General features: G+C 35.9%; 1 protein-coding gene across 8 annotated transcripts in view; it reads right to left on the bottom strand.

Annotated features, from left to right (window-relative positions):
• Positions 1–19,390, bottom strand: part of Pikfyve (phosphoinositide kinase, FYVE-type zinc finger containing) — a 90,435-nt gene that overhangs the window by 10,018 nt on the left and 61,027 nt on the right. For 7 of the 8 annotated variants that reach the window (XM_029476064.1, XM_029476091.1, XM_029476073.1 and 4 more), the window contains 15 exons: positions 16,618–16,718; positions 15,219–15,290; positions 14,280–14,451; positions 13,330–13,508; positions 11,685–11,798; positions 11,209–11,317; positions 10,749–10,903; positions 10,197–10,287; positions 8,854–8,914; positions 7,900–8,037; positions 6,746–6,866; positions 3,916–4,011; positions 2,463–2,546; positions 1,549–1,646; positions 983–1,147 (listed from right to left, as the gene is read on the bottom strand). In XM_029476064.1, coding sequence (XP_029331924.1) covers positions 983–1,147; positions 1,549–1,646; positions 2,463–2,546; positions 3,916–4,011; positions 6,746–6,866; positions 7,900–8,037; positions 8,854–8,914; positions 10,197–10,287; positions 10,749–10,903; positions 11,209–11,317; positions 11,685–11,798; positions 13,330–13,508; positions 14,280–14,451; positions 15,219–15,290; positions 16,618–16,718 — 1,756 coding nt within the window. The remainder of the gene's footprint in view (positions 1–982; positions 1,148–1,548; positions 1,647–2,462; positions 2,547–3,915; positions 4,012–6,745; positions 6,867–7,899; positions 8,038–8,853; positions 8,915–10,196; positions 10,288–10,748; positions 10,904–11,208; positions 11,318–11,684; positions 11,799–13,329; positions 13,509–14,279; positions 14,452–15,218; positions 15,291–16,617; positions 16,719–19,390) is intronic. The other variant, XM_029476086.1, reaches the window with a different exon arrangement.

Below are 19,390 nucleotides of genomic sequence, written 5' to 3'. Positions count from 1 at the left end.
TCTTTCTCAAAAAAACAAAAAACAAAAAAAAAAAAAAAAAAAACATGAAAATCGAAAATAAAAAAATAAATAAATAAATAAATAAATAAAAAAAAAAAAAAAAAAAAAAGAAAGAAAGAAAGGCATAGAGTCTGTTTTATGCTGGCAAATTATTCCTGGGCATGGGCCTGCCCTGGAGTGTGGTTGATAGGCCCAGTGACTCCACTGGAGAGAACTGATGCTCCTTGCCCAGCAAGACTCAATTTCTTGCTAACAGATTCTTAGTTAGGAGTAGGGCTTTTCAAGCCAGACAAAATTCCTACATGAAAAAGGAAGTGCAATTGCTATTTTTAAAACTTCCCTCCCATGATTTAACTTATAAGTCACCAAACAATTCCTCTAAAGAATTGAACAGTAAACAGTTCACTAAGCTACAACTTCTCAACTGGCCAATTTGATGCGAAGCAATCAGACAACAGGGAATAAATGCACATGGCCCTATTCTGATAAAATTTTATTTTTAATCAGGTAGTAGAGTTGGTCAAATTTGCCAAATCTAAACATAATTAGGTAAACATAGTTTTTAAGGATCAAAATAAAGGTGCATATATATAACCACAATTTTACAGGGACTTGAAAAGGAGGAAAACATCTGCAGGGGTAATAGGGGACTGAAAACTGAGTACATATCATGAGTTATATTTACATATATACAAATGCCATTTAGCCCTTAAAAGACATTGCTTTTGTCTTATAGATATGGACAGAGAGGCTTTCTGACTCTAACACATGCAGGCATGTGTTAACATTCTAACAGTGCAGACATCTGAAGCCAGGCAGACTCCAAGTATCATGCTGTTTCTGGTCTATTACACTAAAGAGTTAAAACAGAGTGGATGCTCTGGCTTCAGCAAAGAATTATTTACTTAAACTTATTAAAAAATACACAAAGCTAAAGAAATAAATTAAAGCGCAAAATAAGCACCTATAGTTGAGAACGCACCTTGAGGCTCCAGGCCTTGACTCTCCAACCCCTCCTTGCCAGCCTGCCCAACCTGGTAGTAAGCACTGTCTGCCCCACGTAAGGTCTCCCTCTTCTGAGAAGACAGGTCAGGACTCTTCCCTGCTGTTCCTCTGAAGAAGGACAACATGCCTGAAGCTTTTTTGGCTTAAAAACAAAAGGTGCCACATTAATGTAAGTACAGGTCACTAAAACTAAAAACTCCAAGTTTTCAACCTTTATTGGCAATAACCAGTGTGTGATGTTACTGAATCTGCCTTATACAGATATTCTCATTTACAAATTGCAATTCCCCATGTTGCTGCTGTTTCTAAGTCCTTTCCCCATTTGCCCTCATCAGAGCCAGTGGTGGCTCAGTGGTAATGGGCACCTGCCTCTGAGCTCAAGAACCTGAGAAGGCTCACCGAGACCCACACTGTGGGACCAAAAACCTTCCACAAGTTGTCTTCTGCTTTCCACATTCACGCTAACACACACACACACACACACAAATAATAATGAATGAATGAATGAATGAATGAACATAACAGAAGCCTTGAGAATCTTACTTGGCTGAGGTTCTGCTTCTCCTGTGCGGTTTGTCTGTCCTCCACTGATTTCAGGTACTCTAATAGGGCTGCTACTCTTAGGTCTGTTATCTAAAGCACTACCATGAAAAAGAAAGAAAAGAAAGAATTTGAAGATAGTCAGATAAAAAAACAAAAAACAAGAATTCTAGTTCCTAAAATACTGTATTCCTTACCTACATCACCTGCAATATCAGAAATTTGATTCATAATTTTGAAAAACAGAAGTTACAAAAAATTCTGAAACACCTACTAGGTTTTAAAAAATGAAGTAAAAAGTATAGAAAACTAGAAAAGTATATAAAAATGTAAAAAAAAAAAACCTTTAATAAAATTTTCCCATACTCAGAACTATAAGTCAATTACCAAAATATACCAATATAATTTTTCTTACTTTAGTTACAAAGATAATTGAGACTAAATCTTATCAGGTCAGTAAAACAGGAGAATTTATTTCAGTAAGGATAAGCCTATGCCAATTTCTTTCTATAACACAGAACATGCTAAGTAGACTGATTTGAGTATTTATTTTCTAAATATTAGGATTTTTAGTACTATAGAAAGTTTACAAACACTTAAAATTATAAAGCCAAGCAATAGCACAAACTTTCCCGGTTTTTAAATAAAACAGCCACTTCTCTTTATCATTAAAAAATATGCAAGTTTTAACCTGCAGTGCACAGTGAAACATCACAGCAAGGTAAGAAACTATACGCTAAGGTCTGTGTAAGGTCTTTTACAAGACTTGATTTTGCTGCTCCAACAGTTAGCTGAGGGAATTATGTGAATCCTAGGAGATTCTGTACTAGTAAATGCTATCATAGAACTAAAGTACGAGGATATATAAAACAATGACGTAGCTCAATTTTAAAAGAGTTTACTCAATCATGAATCACCTATTGGCTGGAAGCCCTTCTTCAGCACTGTTCCACAGAGTCGCTTTGGACAATTCCTCTAAGGCATTTCGGTATTCTTTACAACTTAGGGCAGAAATAGGTTAGAAATGTTAAACATTAAGTTCTTCTTTAACAATAAGAAGTTTAAAATAACTTTTACACTATAAAAGCAAAATCACTATATGTGCCCGTAGTTAAACAAACACATCATTAGGAATTAACAAAAGTAATCAAGCTTTATGAATAAGATTAATGTCTTCACAAGGAACTAACAATCACCAAATGAACCATATCTCATAATCTTAAGAATGATCCAAAAACAGTGTAAAGGGGTAGGATACAGCTCAGTGGGAGAGCTCTTGCTTAGCATCTAAAGGCCCTGGGTTTAAGAGCCATCAGCAACCCCTACACAACCCTCAAGAAAAGATAGGAATTTGAAAGTGACTTTCTATTGAAGGAACTAAACCTATTTTTTGTTTTTTAAATAACATTCCAAAAGTTTAAAACTGATTCTTCAACTATCAGCCTAAAATACTAAGATCCATTTCTTTTCTAAAATACTGAAAGATATACTCTGGTAGAACATTTGCTTCCTATTACTATAAAGAATGATTATATTTTTGTGACTTTAATATCTATGGACTGTGATTAATCAATAAAGGAAGACGTACATATCATCTTCATAATGCTAAAGCACAAAGGAAAAAAATCACTATATAGGCTCTTGTAAGAAAAGAATTCTTATCTAATATAAACTCTAAAGTTCATAAAGGTAGAATCAGATACAACCATACTATTTACTCTGGTATATGCAATATCTACATGCCACATTTTGCTTAAAATCAAATATTTTACAATAAATGGGATACTTTATAATCAATACATAAACATTTTTTTTATTTTTATACTTTAGTTAAGCACCTCAGATGCTGTTTAAACTAAATTCACCATTATCATGATAGCTGTATGAAGGAGATGCTGAGGATTTTAGACATTAGATATAAATATTTTAAAGGTGCAATGCTTCTTTAAGATCATGGTAATTACTAAGCTAAACATACAAATGTATCTTTGGAACAAGATATAGAAACAGCATTCTCCAGGTAGAAAATTTCAGCCAGTATGTGTGCAAAGTAGGAAGAAAGTGATATCAGATATTGTGAAATGGGTTCACTGCTGCATTAACAACTAAACCACACAGTAAGAGTTACCAGGGATAAATTAGACAGTGGTCAGCATATTCAAGGTTTAGCAAATGCTATGCCAGGTCACATTAGTAACTACTTGCTTAAAAGCCATGCATCATCCCATTGTTATAGCTTTTCAAATACAAAAAAGACTCTCATGCTTAACAAACATACATTTTGGCTTCTATCTAAAGAGCCCCAAACAAGATAACTAACAGACAGACTTAAAAAGACACAGATGTAACCACAGGAAAGGCTCATAATACCTGAGTGCAAAAGCAATGATGGAGCTGGGCTCTTTCTCACAGACAGCAATGGGCACCCGTTCATGTTCATACATTAAGTAGTGTTTATCTGGATCACTGCCCAATAAATAAGAACACACTTTGAAGTAAATCTAATACAAAATTGATTAACCCAGTACAATCAAATCTCTGGACAATTTAAGATAACTAAATATTGAGCAATGTGACCATAATTAAGAAAGCCAAAAATAAGCAAATGCTGAGAAACTAAATGAAATAAACAAGAAAAGTTTATAAAGCAACTGGAAAATTGTCAGAAATAGGATTGAGGTTTGGAGAGATGGCTGGCTCAGCAGTAAAGAGCACAAGGACAAAGTTGGGATTCCTAGCAGCCACGAGGCAGCTTGTAACTGACTGTTACTTTTATTCAGGAGGAATCCAATGCTCTCTTCTGGTCTTCCAGGCTCCAGGCACAAACCTGGTACACAGACATACATGCAAGCAAAACACCCATATACATAAAATAAACATTAAAAAAATAGTTTTCAAATCTGAAGGTTTCAAAATAGTTATTCCAAAACTTTATATACTGTCAAGACCTTGGCCAAAAAGGAGTATGCAATAGTCTAGAATGTTCTTTTCTAACCCTCAGAGAGTGCCTCCCAGTAATTATGCAGAAACTGTTTGATATTTCCAGAGCTATTAGTAACACAACAAAACTACTCTACTGTCATCACATGGAACCTGAGTGCTTACGTAGTCTACCTGAACCCAAATTTTGCTCCCTGAGTTCTGCTTCAACTCCTCTGGAAACCATTAGGTAGGGTCACTGACTTTACCTTAGATGCCGTTTACTGACTATCCAATGTGGGAGAAAAACAGTATTGAGAAAAACTCCTATTTCAGTACTTTCCATATTTGTACATGGTTAACAATACACTGGTGAGAACAAAACAGGTTGTTTGTAGTACACAACGGTAAAGAAACAATTCTGCAAATAAATACAACCACTCTCTGTGATAAATGCAGTAGAGAATTGTTGCAGGTGAGTGTTTGACTCCCATTCCCCAAATCCTAAGTTGGAACCCTAGCCCCAGTGTAATGATGTTAGGAGACACTGCCTTACGGATAAAGACATCCTAAATGGAAGGAGTGTCCCAGACAAGAGGGACAAGTGAGCTCTCTTTCCACCATGTGAGGATGGCCTGGACAAGGACCCTCAGAATCTACCCTGCAGACATGAACTTGATCCTCCAGCCTCCAGAACTGTGAGAAATAGATTTTTATCATTTATAAGCAAACCAAGATATGGAAACTCATTATAGCAACCTAAACTAAGATAAAAATTCTAATAAAACATAGAGGCTTAATCTGGTTAGCACTGGAACATAGAAGAACCATCTAGTAAAGTTGTCTTCAGAAAAGAACTCACCTTCCTGATTAAGAAAGATGGTGAGAACACAAAGGCCATTAATAGGAAGGAACAAATGATATTGAAGAAACAGACACCCAGACCTGAAGTTGGGAGGACGAGCCTTTATATATGACTACCATGTAATGTATCCTAAAGTGTCTGTGAGACTCTTCTTATCTCCTTCTTCAAAACTACACGCTCATAAGAGCAATGCTCCCCACCTGAGGGGTGGTAAATAGTCACTATATAAAAACCTAATTACTACTGAATAAAAACAAAGATTCTTATTAACAAATGAATTCGATACACTGGTACCACCAAAACAAAGGCAGCATTTGATAGTCAGACAGACAGACAGATCAACCAATAGAAAAACAAGCTTTTACAACATTATGTATCTTTCCAGTCTGAGTGAATATAGCATAAAAAAATAAGAAAACATGCATGGGCCATTTGCTCCTATCAGTATCCTGTTACAATGAATGCACTCATACACCCAGCATATTGTCTTTTAAAGATAAATGAATGTGGACTGAGAGATGGCTCAAATCACTAGCACCCATATAAAAGGCCAGGTATGACCATACATGTCCCCAGTACTAAGGGAAACACAAACAAGAGAATCCCTAGAGTTTGCTGGGCATCAGCCTAGCTATGGGTTCAGTGACAATATGAACCAACCAGTACCCCCAGAGCTCCGAGGAACTAAACCCCAACCAAAGAGTACACATGCAGGGACCCATGGCTCCAGCCACATATGTAGCAGAGGATGGCCTTGTCAGACATCACTGGGAGGAGAGGCCCTTGGTCCTGTGAAGGCTCAGTGCCCCAGTACAGGGGAATGCCAGGGCAGGGAGGAGGGAGGGAGTAGGTTGGTAAGCAGGGGGAGGGGGGGATGGGATGGGGGGTTTGTAGGGGAAACAAGGAAGGGGCATAACCTTTAAAATGTAAATAAAGAAAATATCTAATAAAAAAGAAAGAGAGAGAGAAGAGAGTAATATGACTGAACACCTAGCGTCTTTCTGTGGGCTCTGTACATAGGTACTTACTTGCATATACATACACAAGTAACACCACACACACACACACACACACACACACACACACACAGCACTAAGACACACACAAGCAAAATTTAAAAACTTACACAAGTAAGTTTTTAAAAAGATCAATGAATATTAGCACTTACCTTTACATAGATACATATATGTTGTGTATCTGTTTTCATAACTAGTGCCTTTACACACTAAACAACATTAATGTTCTCTTCTTCCATTCTCTGATATAATGATAAAACATTCTAAAAATTATACACCAAAAGCTTTCTCTTGTACTAGGACGATGTAAATTTAGACAAAAAAACAAATTTGCAGATAAACTGATCTAAGTAAGTAGAGAATAAGTAGCAAGAATGCCACTTGGTTCTGAAATACTTACAAAGGAAATGGAATGGGATTGTAGCTGTTTCCTGGAAGCAAATTAGCAAAGATGGCTTTCATGGTTGACTTTTCCTTCACCTGGCTGTCTGTGGATCCCAGCAAATGACCATCAAATACATCTAGGATAAAACATATTCTACTTATACATTAACACTCAAGAAAAACAAAGAGTAGAAGTGACTGTTTTATTTCATTTTCTCTTCAGAATATAGACAGAAATAAACTATGACTTCCATTTTCTGGTCTAAGAAAGCGGCTCTGAGGACATGAAATGGCAAGAGTAAAATCTATTCGACACTGATTCAGAGAGACCTGAAACTGAGACCATCCTGGGTCAGTGCTCTTCCCATCACAGGATCCATGAGGGAACTACTGTCTGACCATGTCACATTACTGTCACATCACTGTTACTCCTACTGAGGAACTGCCCACTGCCCACTGCCCACTACACCGGTAGCAATGGTAAAGTGATCCGAAGTTTAAAGTAGTTATTGCTTAACAAAAACAAAAACAAAAAAAAACCAAGGGACGAGAGAAGGTATAGGATTTATAATGTAAATGTTCGTTAAAAAAAAAAAAAAAAACTGGCAGAAATTTCTTTTACCTTTCAAAACAATAATAAATTTTATATACCTTAAGAAAGACACCCCCCAAAAGGTAGATACCATTAAATAATGTTGTCTTACTAGAACATTTACATACACAAAGTGATGCCCATCAAGTAGTACTACTAATAGAAGGAGGAGCGAATGAAAGGCTTTGTTTAAGAAGGCCCTTTAAATACTTTATCATTCATATGCACGAGTGTTTTGCCTGCATGTGAACCACATGCTTCACTGGGATCCAAGGAGAGGCATCAGAAGAGCAAGGAAAGAATTCTCTGAGCAGGAATTACACACAGTTGTGAGCTAACGTGGATTCTGGGAACCAGTACCAATCCTCTGGAAGAGCAGCATGTGCTCAAAACCACTGCGACATCTCTTCAGCCCCTTAAAAATGTACTTTCAACAAAAATGAACTAATTCTAACAACTAAGAAAGCATTATGTCAAAGAATTAGCCATGTTCTTCTTTTTCAGAGACACACATAAAGCAAGGAATAATCTCAGTCTTAGATTCAATGAAGTTGAGTAAACCTTGGCCCACACCTTACCTTCAGAACCACTGGCTGAATCCAGATCAGTCGGCCCTCCCACTACCTGCTCGGCCAGGGCCTCGGGAGGAGTGGGCAGCTGGAGGTGGGTGGAGCTCGTAGAGCTCTGGCTGGACAGGGTTGTCAAGAAGCGATCCTCTAAAGAAACACACAATCTTAAATGAGTCATTGAAACAAAAAGTCCACTTCACCTAATTAATACTCATAATATTTCTTAACTGTAAAATCATTTATTTCTACTTGTTAAAACAGAAATTGTACCTTTTCAAAAATTATCTAGGTCATATAACTCATGGCATAAAAATTGACACAGAAATCTAGATTGTATGACTTAACCACAACCAAATCTTGGTGACAAAACTATGTCAACCAATTCTGACCTCTACCCAACAATGCTACAATGTCTACCTAAATATTTCTCGGCTTAACAGAGAATGGAATTAGAACACTATGGGGAAACTTACATGCTCATCCTAAGAGAGAAAAAACATTGTTATCATTATTATAGAAAAATATTTTTTAAAATGGTAATTTCTTTGTAGTAGTCAGCCTATATAAATTTCCCCAGTTCCAAGATGACACCAAGTTACTGAAGAAAGAAATCTTAAATCTAAAAAATAATTTAATGATGTAAAATATAAATTAAGCATGCTAAGAGAGATTCTTGCAAATAGAATAGGAAGGCTGACTAGCACAAGCAAAAGAGAAAGTTAATGTCAGGTTTTGTTCTTCTCCTTCTGGCAGCCCTCAATACACTGTGCACATTTCTTACATCCTAGTTTATGTTCTTATAGCATACTGTATGACAGTCTCAGACCAGTAAGCATTATAAATGGTCTCTAAAGAGGAAAAGGACAATGGACAAGGGTATTAGAGAATAATGCTCATGTTAGCAGTTAGAAGCAAAAACCTCCTTAAAGGCAAGAGCAAGAGGTCACCATACTGAGGACCAACCTTTTTCTCCATTGTGAAGTCCTGGAGAAATATTCCTTGGAGATGTGTCCATTGCATTTATCTATAGAGAAATAAATACACTATTCTTAAGGATACATTTTTTTTAATCCTATTTTAAAAGTAGTCTAATCCTATGTATCTTGAAATGGCATCTACTGGTTCACTTAAAGTAACCCTATTTATATAAACATATATATATATATATATATATATAAACTACCTGAAGAGTAAAGCAATTTTCCAAAATTAAAAAAACAAGCACTAATGAAGACTATCACTATTTTACATTTTCAGAAATATCTTCGATGTCTGGCTAACTATAATACAGTTAGATTCTGTATTTATTCTACTGAGACATATTATCGCAACACCAATCCTGGCTTTAAACAGATATGCAGTTTATAAAGAGAAAACCAGCAGGCATGGACCATACTTTGAAATATTGCTGTAAATAGTAGCTCACATCTTGGCACAGATATATCTAGGAACACTTGTGTTTGTCAAGTAAGCCTACTCATCTCTTATAATCCATCCACTGAACCTTCTTAGGTCCAATCACCCATGGACAACATATAACAGAAGTACTGCAAGACCCACAAAAAATTTAGTTAGGGGTCATTTAAAGATGACCATACCACAGAGATCTTTATTTGTATCTTACATAAAATAATCCACCACTATTACCCACTGTATCACCAAAATTCTATTTTCTTCTAGGGTTTTCTACAATTAGTTTCTTTTTAACCAGGCAAATGTTTCACGAGGTAGTAACTATAGCCTGTTCACAAATGCATGCCATGTAACCTAGAAAAATGCCTAAACCGAAAAAAGCTCTCAAAATAATTTATCAAAAGGCCATGCAACAAAATTTCAAGTCAATTTTCTACTTCCCCAAAGCAGACCACCTACTGGATGATAATGTATTTTCAAGTGTATGCCTACAGACTATACTCAAAAAGGTCTCACACTAGGCACATACAAGGTGCACGTACACATGTAGGCAAAAGCACTCGCACTCATGAAAGTAAACAACTACATTTTTTTAAAAAGAAAATTAAAGACTGCGAACTCTACTCTAACTCTGAGGACCCAGAGCACTTCCTCTGTTATATCTTCTACACTGTCTCAGGTACAGTCGCCTTTTTACAAATACTCAAATAAATATATTATAACATATTATTTTAATTGGCATTAAAATATAAAAGTAATCCAGATCATATATCCCTGAAAATTCACACATGACAGAAAACTTTATGCATTAAATTACTACTCCTAATTGTTAGAAGTGGAATTAACTATATTTCTATCGATGAAACAACAAAGACAACGCTACACATTATTACCTTGCTTTCTTCACCTTGTCTCAGTCTCCCAGGACTGGGAGGAACTGAAGGCCTCTTTCTACCTTTTTCCTGCTGGAAGAGGTCCTGCAACCTATAGCCACAGGCAAAAAGGACATGGTTTTGTTTTCAGTACTTTAAATTCTACTTATAAACTTTTTCTTGTTATAAACTTTAAAGTTGTACCTAGCCACTACTGAATTATTATGATAGTCAAAGATGATTCACAGTCTCACTCAGTAGCACACACACTTGAAACAGCAATGAGGGCTATTTCCTCTTATCTTAACAAACTATGTAAAGGCTGCAATATGTTTTAAAGAATGAACACAACAAAGGGAAAAAAAAAACCTTTATAACTAAGAAAATGGAGCATCTATAATCAATGAGGATATTTAATTTTAAAAACTGGGATTAGGGATTTAGCTAAGTAACAAAGTACTGCCTAACAAACACATTGCCTTGGTTTGGTCCCCAGAAACAGAAAATAACTTTTGGAATACTATGGTAGAACAAATTTGGCAATGCTATGGACAAAGCCCAACAAAGCCATACCTGCTGTTCCACGCCTGGAGCACCTCACAGAGGCTTTGCTTCTTGGCAATCAGTGACTCAAAAATGGACTGCAGTTGCTGAGGGGTATCCACAGAGGAAGACATGAGCCTTGCTTGCATCTTCTCTGTCCAGTTCTTAAACTCACCCTCTTCCATCTGGAAAGCAATAGAAACAAGTTTGGTCAGCTTAGACACCAGAGAGACAGAGGAATTTCTAGGAAACAACAGCTTCTAGATTTTCTTTCTTTTTTTTTAAGATTTATTTATTATTATATATAAGTACTCCATAGCTATCTTCAGACACACCAGAAGAGGGCTTCAGATCTCATTACGGATGGTTATGAGTCACCATGTAGTTGCTGGGATTTGAACTCAGGACCTTCAGAAGAGCAGTCAGTGCTCTTAACCACTGAGCCATCTCTCCAGCCTGCTTCTAGATTTTTTATAGAAGAAACAATTACCTCCTTTTGTGCAAAGATATCTTCCATCTTTTCCTCTCTGGTTTTGCTAAATGTATCCGTTTTCAAGGATGCAAGTCTCTCATCAACAGCTAGGTACACCTGTGAAACCCTAAAAGTGATGAAAGAGCACCACATGTCAGAGGACTTGAAATCAAACTATTCCACAGAAACTAGGGGAAAGGCAGTTTATATAAAACCATAGCTAAAGTGAATTCTCATCAAAAATCATGTGGAATTTTACAAAGCAAAACAAGGTATCAAAGGATTTACTTCAAAGTTATAAGTTGTCAGTTATTACAACATTATTTGAACTTTTCTTTTTCCCACTGAGCACACACTATCTATTATATTATATAGATATAATCAGAAGATGAAAGTTACTCATATTTCAAAAGAAGAGTTAAACTGACAATAAATCACCATGGACTACAAACATGACCAAGCAAAAATGGATGACCAAAGTAACTAAAACCTACTTCTGAAAAAAGTCCTTGAGGTCCTGAAGAAGAGATACCTTCAGTGGGGCTTGACGCTTAATGAATATTTTTGGTAGTGGAACACATACTTCAAGAAGCCGAATAGGAGAGTAACTGAGGAAAGAAACAGTAACAGGAGAAAATGAATACTACTTTAATGATTTATACACAGCATATACATATGTATGCAAATGTTTAATTAAATTCTATTGAACATAAGAGAAAATAATGTTTTCTATAAAAACTAAGTTTCATAAAGACAAAAAATAACTTTCAACCCCCAGAAGTATCTTTGCTAGTATTGAGAGGATTCTGTTTATCCTTGCACTGTGGTGCTGTTATTTACCCCTCTGAAGGGCCATCTGCTATAAAAATAGCAATGACTTTAGTGCAAACTTTTGCTATGGCTCTCAAGGACCTTTATAAAGTTAAAAAAAAAAGTACTTATTAACTCCCAGCTCTTGAGGGTTCTTCATGCATCTTTACTTCCTTTCCACCAGAGGTACAGACTAGTAAATGCATACATCCTACATCCTATATTTATGGTTAAAAGCCTTTGCTTTAAAAAGAAAATTCTATTTAATAAATATTTCATGAGTATACTATGTCAGATATGGTTTTAAATACCTAGAATACAGCATCAAAATTCATGCCCTCATGACTTAGGAATAATGAAATGTGGCTAATAAACAAAATGTAAATATTTAAGTATCTTTATCAGAGCTCTATGGAAAAATAATAATGAGCAAAGAATGAAGCATGAAGATCTAAAGAGAGAGCGCTGGTAAGGAAGGAAACAGGTAGGTATCTGAGGGACAAGCAGCTGAGAGAAGGAAGGATAAGTACAAGGCTCCCAGGTAGGCACCTACCTGGCACAGCAGAAGGCAGGCCAGAGCCAGAGAGACCTCAGCAGAGTGACTGTGAGCAGTAGGAGGTGAGAACACAGGCCCTGAGCAACCAGAGTATGTAAGAGTATGTAAGGGTTTGGAAGCCAGAAACTGGATTCTGGCCTCTACTTGCAATACTTTTGGAATTTCTACAGCAGCATAAGGAACAGCTGATTTTCCTGGAACAGGCTCACATTTTTGACTGCTGAACAGAGCTAAGAGCTGGCTACAGGAATAAGACTAAGGGAGTCTGTCCAGAGTTACTATGGTAACATCCTGCTAAAACAAAAGAACGGCATGCCTAGAGCAGTGAAGTAGTAGTATTAGTAGTTTCTGAGGACAGCGCTTAAGGTGTTCTCACATTTGATACTGCAACGGTGAGTATTTATTCCTTGAACTTGGAATTTTAGCTTTGTTAGAAGTATCTTAGGATCTTCATGGTAATTTCTCAACAAAAATCTCAGATTTGCAGATGCCAAAACAATGGTCAAGAGTGAGTCAGGAAGCAGAAAAATCAATCACCTGACTGCTCCATGGGTGAAATATACAAGATTATTATCCTTGCTTATAATAGAACAATAATACTACCTAGTTCTTGGGATAAAGGGTAACTAACACTAAAAGCTCTTAAAGTATAGCCCTCTGCATTTGTAGGTTTAGAGACAGGGGAGGACATCTATGCCCAAATTCAATCCAATAGTGGAAGTGTTCTATCTATAAGGAATGTGATAATACACACGATCCTTTTGCCTTCTTACCTGAAAGATGCCACCATCTGGTTATAAGAGAAATACTGGTGATAATCATGGTGGATAGAGTGACCGCAGGGCTCAGCGTTGGCTCTGCGTGTGTACTGGTGGCCATAAAATCGAAGTTCAAGGTACTTTGCAAATGACATAGACCAGGATTCATTTGAAAGAGCAACAACTGGTGTTACCTGAAGTTCAGGGGGGAAAAGTAATAACTTACAGACTAAGAATCTCACTTTTGAAAGATGTATTCTATGTTTCAAGACGAACAACATACTCTGACACATAAGATTACATAAATATATAAATAAATAAAATTATATAAATAAATAAATCATAACCTAAACTTATGCTATTTCTCCTAAGATGGATTGAACCCATTTAATAAAAAATAAGCAATTAAAAAAAATCACAATACTGACATCAAATATTTTTTCAGAGTTAGAAGAGATAGTTCAAAGAAATTAAATACATGTCCATGTCATTTTTTTAAGATTAATATAAAAACCAATACAGAGCATTTTCAACAAAGCCCCATCTACATTTTTTCAGAATACTTGTTGATACAGACTCAGATTTGTTAGGTAAATATTTTAATACACTGTAGTTACTGCTTTATAAGTCTATTTCCTCCTCTACAAGCCATTCCTTATTCTCTTTCTATTCTATTCCTAAGGTGCAAAATCGTACCTAAAACACAGAAAGGATTGTCTGCTAAATTAACATATATAAGTTATCAAAATATAATTTCAATATATTTCTTGAACAAGGTATACATATTTTATGTAATGACATATATTCTTTCAATGAAGTGTAAAAGCATATTAGGTTAAGCATATAGCACAAGAAAGTTATGTGAAGATCACAACAACAAATAACAAAGTTCAAAATCTACATCCCCCCAAAACTATACAAACAGAAGGAAATGTTATAGGAAATATGTCAGTAGCAGCACATACTTGTTTGCAGATTCTGCACCAGGAGTATGTGAGAATTGTATGTTGATATCCAGGCACTGGAGAATCCAACTCCTTCAGAATTATCTGTACACAGCCTTGGCCATGAACAAAGCGTCGAATGTGATGAACCATGGGGGTGTCACAGAACATGCTCGGACACTGGTAAGAAGACCTGGGACAAACAAGAGAATCTTTCTCACATTAAATTTGAAACAGTCCACATAGCAAGTACCGAGTGATCACAGCCACAACCAAGAAAGTACGGCAGCAGCTCTAGAATAATGACAGACAGTGCACAATCTAAACAGGTTGCACACTGCTCTGAGCTGTCTTAAACTGAAGCATGGTAGAAGTTCTCATTTGCCATAACACTTTCTAATGTCCAATTTCAAACAACAGTAAAACCCAGACATTTCTAAGGACTTTTCCCAGTAAAAGAAGGTGGTAACATTAACTCGCTCATGCCATGCTGTGACGCTTAACTGGAAACACCAATGAAACGTAAAATGATGTCGAGCTGCCCCAAGCCTGCTTCTCACTTCAATCACTATAAACATAGACATACTAAAAAAGTCTTGGAATGTAAGAATGTAAGAATGTAAGAAGAAAGACTGGAAAGTATATCATAAAGATATACTCTGACATGTGATGTAAAAATAAGAACCATCAACAATACTTGATATTCAACTCAAAATGTTTAGCTTGAAATTCTGGACTTCAAAACTGCTTAATAATTAATCCAGCACTTGGGAGGCAGATCTATGTGAGTTCCAGACCAGCCTAGTCTACAGAGTCAGTTCCAGGCCAGCCAAGGCTATATAGAGAGACATTTTCTCAAAAATAAATAAATAGATAAATAAATAAATAAATAAATAAATAAATAAATAAATAAATAAATAGCAAAGCATAATAAATCATAAGGAAGATATCGACTTTTACCTGAAACAGTATCTTTCTAAAAATATTCCCAGTGTAAGGTCATTCTTTCCATAAAACTCCATTGTTACAATCCTAAAAGAGATGATTTCTTAGAAATATGGCAACATTACCACAAAAACCATATTCTAATTATTAACTATGCTTATGATGAAGTACTAAAGAAAAACATATCTAATGATGCTGTGGAACAGGTTTACCTCATCCTGTCAAACAAGTGTAGACTAGCCACACTATAGCATCGTTTCCACTCCTACTTCGTTAGTATCTTTAAAAAATTATTAAATGAGAATGCACAAACTGTAAAATAAATGGAATAAAACTGACTTGCATTAGGAAGAGGTAAAACTGTCTTTCAGTTTCAATCCCAATCAATATTGGGGAGAAAAAAAAAGACAGTGCCCTTCTGCCCTCTAGTCACTGAATATGGAAAACAGCTCCTAACTTTACCTAACACAACTAACCAAAATTAGAGACTTTGCATGTATGCTTGTTAAAATCTGTATCCTTAGTATTACCTAAGGAGTCCATTAATTTCTAAGGGAAAAAAACCCTACACACTTTCAGAAAATCATGCTTAAAGTTGTCCTGGAACTACACAAGCTTCAAGAAAAAAAAATTTTGTTGGAAATAAATGTTTTATTATGGAAGCAGCACTACCAAAAACAAACAAACAACGAATAACAATGAGAAAGGGAGTGAGGCTGAGCACAGCATCCGTGCATGCATTCGATGCTCTCCCCTGAACGCTGGCTTCCTATCATCAGTTACTTCAAGCACTAGCTTCTGTGACTTTCCCTGTCATGAAGGACTGTATCCTTCAACTATGAACCAAATAACCCTTTCTCCTTTAGGATGCTTTTGACAGATAATTTTTTAACCTAACAACAAAAACCTAACAGGCATGTAAGGTCTTTATGGCTATGACTAGAAATATAACAACATTATAAAATGTGTTTGTCTCTATAAATTTATTTAAGACATTTGCAAGAAGAACACACTAATGAGATAAAAGGTTGGTCTGGTAGTATAACTCAGTGATAGAACTACAAACAGTAAGATAAAGGGCTGACTCTTTTATAAAACTATGCAAAGGGAAACCTACCTAAATTGTACATGCTTATAATCAAAATGTAAACTTCTGGTTTCAAAAACCAGCTTTTGTGGATCAACTTTGTAAGTTCTATAATACAAACATTTCTCTTTCCTCTCTCTGAATTTTTTCATTCTTACTTAAGGTACAATTATTTATTCATGAACAAAAACCCTTCACAGTTACTTCATAAGTTTAAATATTCTATCAGTTCACATGTGACCATCAATGTATCATAACTAAAAGCAGGCATTATTTATGTTATTGGAATTCCACTACTAGGTGCACTAGTGCACACAAGCATCCTACCAAGGACTGACACAAGCACTGGGAGCATTGCTGGACTGGGCAGAAGAGCTGCTGAAGAGCACACAGAGCCTCTGGTGGTTAGCAGGATTCAGACAGTCCACCTGAAGAACAAGGAACAGATGAGCACCTAAGTCAGAACACAGCTCCTAACCAATTCACTGACGCAGAACCTGTTGCACTCAGTTAATAGTCTTCTGTTATCACTACTGGATGCTTGTGAAGACTTACAAAAGGCTAACTATAAGAGCAGCCTAGTTTTGAACACAGACTATTTCAGAACTCTAAGGTAAACTTAAGTGTAAAGTAACTGGGGTTGGAGTGTAACATAAATGAGGTCCTGGTTATACCCAAAGCTAACCTGAAAGGGGAAGAGAACTAACAAGTTTGATTCTTAACATAAACATTCCATTTTCTCAAAATTGCATTATATTCTGGAAGAACTAATTAGTTAAAATATATTCCTATGAAACAATATGACCTGACAGATAGACATGGTATCAATCCATGGTGCCTAGAGATCTAAATGCTGAGATATTTTTTCACCTGTGCTTTTTCCTGTTCCCTGTTAAAATTCAATAGTAAAGTCCTTCCTCCTTAGATGTCATCCCACCTATCACACTATGTAGTCTGCACAACTAAAGAGCAACTCACACCAACATGGTGGCACATGCATAAAATGCCAGCACTTGGGAGGTACAGTCTAGAGGATCACGAGTTTAATGTCTTCCTCAACTAGATTTTGATGCCAGCCTACAAGAAACAAACCAACAAGCACTAAAAGAAAAACTATTCTTTTTTGTTTATTCACACTATTCAAATAAACATACATGCACAATCATACATGTTCATATACACATACATATACAAAGGTGATTTTGTTTTCACTGAAGTGAGATATGCTACAAAAATGAATTAATATAACTTGTTTTGAGGACATGCTAAACTATATCCATCCATAATGTTTTATTCCAATATAGCATAACTTTAAAGTTGTATTTTTAAAAAATCATACATGGAATTAATTCCATGACAAGCTTTTTAGTAGTTCAGAAGTTATCATGGGTTTTATACAGATCATATAGGGACCAACCTACCCTTTGATATGGGTTGAATATGAATGATGCCCATGCCCAAGAATCCTGTATTTAAAGTTTTCCTCAACTGGGATGCTATGTTAGACATACTAGAAACTATAATGTGGGGCCTACATGGAAGTAGATCACTGAGGGAGTCTCCCTGAAGCCTGTATCTTATCCCAGGCCCTTCGACTTCTCTCTGCTTATCTGCTGTGAAGTGAATAACCTCTGCCAGACTCTAACTACTGTGAATAATGGAGTCAAGGAGTATGGACTGAAGCCTATGACTCATGAGCTAAAATAAACTCCCTTAAATTGTTTAATGTCACGTATTTGTTATATCTGCAAAACATAATGCAATCCTTTTAACTACAAAAAAATGGATATAATAAAGTGCTTCAACAAACATTCTTGTACATATATTCTTACAAGCAAGCATCCTCACATAGATATATTTAAATCATTCAAGAATAGAGAAGTTGGAATCCTGAGTCAAAGGTGTATAAAACTACATGTAAAATAAGACAGTACATGTAAATATCCTCAGCACCTTCTATAAATTTATACAAAAGCATTCAAAATTTCTTGACTCTCACTATAGTTCTGTGTGAGTCTCACAAACAATTGTTTAGCACCACCATTTAATATTTCCTTGACTAACAGTGAAGCTAGATTATTTTTTGTTTTAACGAACTGCATTTAATCTAATGAAAGATTTCTTCATAAGTTTCAATTTAAGTCATGTACACATCGACAAGTAGATCTTCCTTAAACATCTTTAATTTCTATATCTAAACAGATGTAGTTAAATAACGATATATAATTTTTACTCTTAGATAGATGTGTGTGTGTGTGTGTGTGTGTGTGTGTGTGTGTATACTCCTAGCATTAAGGAGGTACAGGCAAGATTATAAACTCAAGATCAGCCAGGATCACATAATGAGACCTATGAAGATTAGCATTGTTACCTTAACATAACTTAGAATCAACTAGGAAGAGAGTCTCAATAAAGGATTCTCTACACTGGTTTGGAAGATGGGCTTATCTGAGTGATTGTCTTAAGTTAAAATGTGAGAAGACCCACTATAGGTGGCACCATTCCCTAGCAAAAGGTCCTGAACTGTTTAAGTACTGAGAAATAGAACTGAGCACAAGCAAGCAGACAGCATATACATATTTCTTTCGCTTTGTTCCTAAATCTGGTGGTATCTTAAATTACTTCAAGTTCCTTAAAGTAACCTTTATTTGCCCTTATTGATGGGCTGTAAACCCAGAATTATAAGCTAAATAAACTCTTCCATAAGCTGTCTTTTTGTCAGAGTATGTGACCACAGAAAGAAAGAAAGAGATAGAGGGAGGAAGAAGAGGGAGGGAGGAAGAAGAGGGAGAGGGAGAGGGAGAGGGAGAGGGAGAGGGAGGAGAGAGGAAAAGAAACTAAAACAAAAACAAGACCTATCTTAAAGCACTGAAAAAGTCAAGAGCTACATCATCACACTTAAGCAATACAGACAGAAACTTAAAACAACTACACACTTTCCCTTAGTTCAAGCCCTTCCTACTACAAGTGCATATTAAAATCCAAAATCCCAGTTTTGTTGCCTTATGAATCTACTTTTCTACTTCATATATAAGCCACCAGACTCAAGAAGAAGAAAGGAAATAAACAAGAGTAAATATTTTAAAAGTCTGCATGTAAT

Source organism: Mus caroli, chromosome 1, assembly GCF_900094665.2.
Source record: "Mus caroli chromosome 1, CAROLI_EIJ_v1.1, whole genome shotgun sequence".
Classification (NCBI taxonomy): Eukaryota; Metazoa; Chordata; class Mammalia; order Rodentia; family Muridae; genus Mus; species Mus caroli.
Note: the sequence above shows the minus strand (reverse complement) of the source record. Positions and strands in the feature narration are given on the sequence as shown.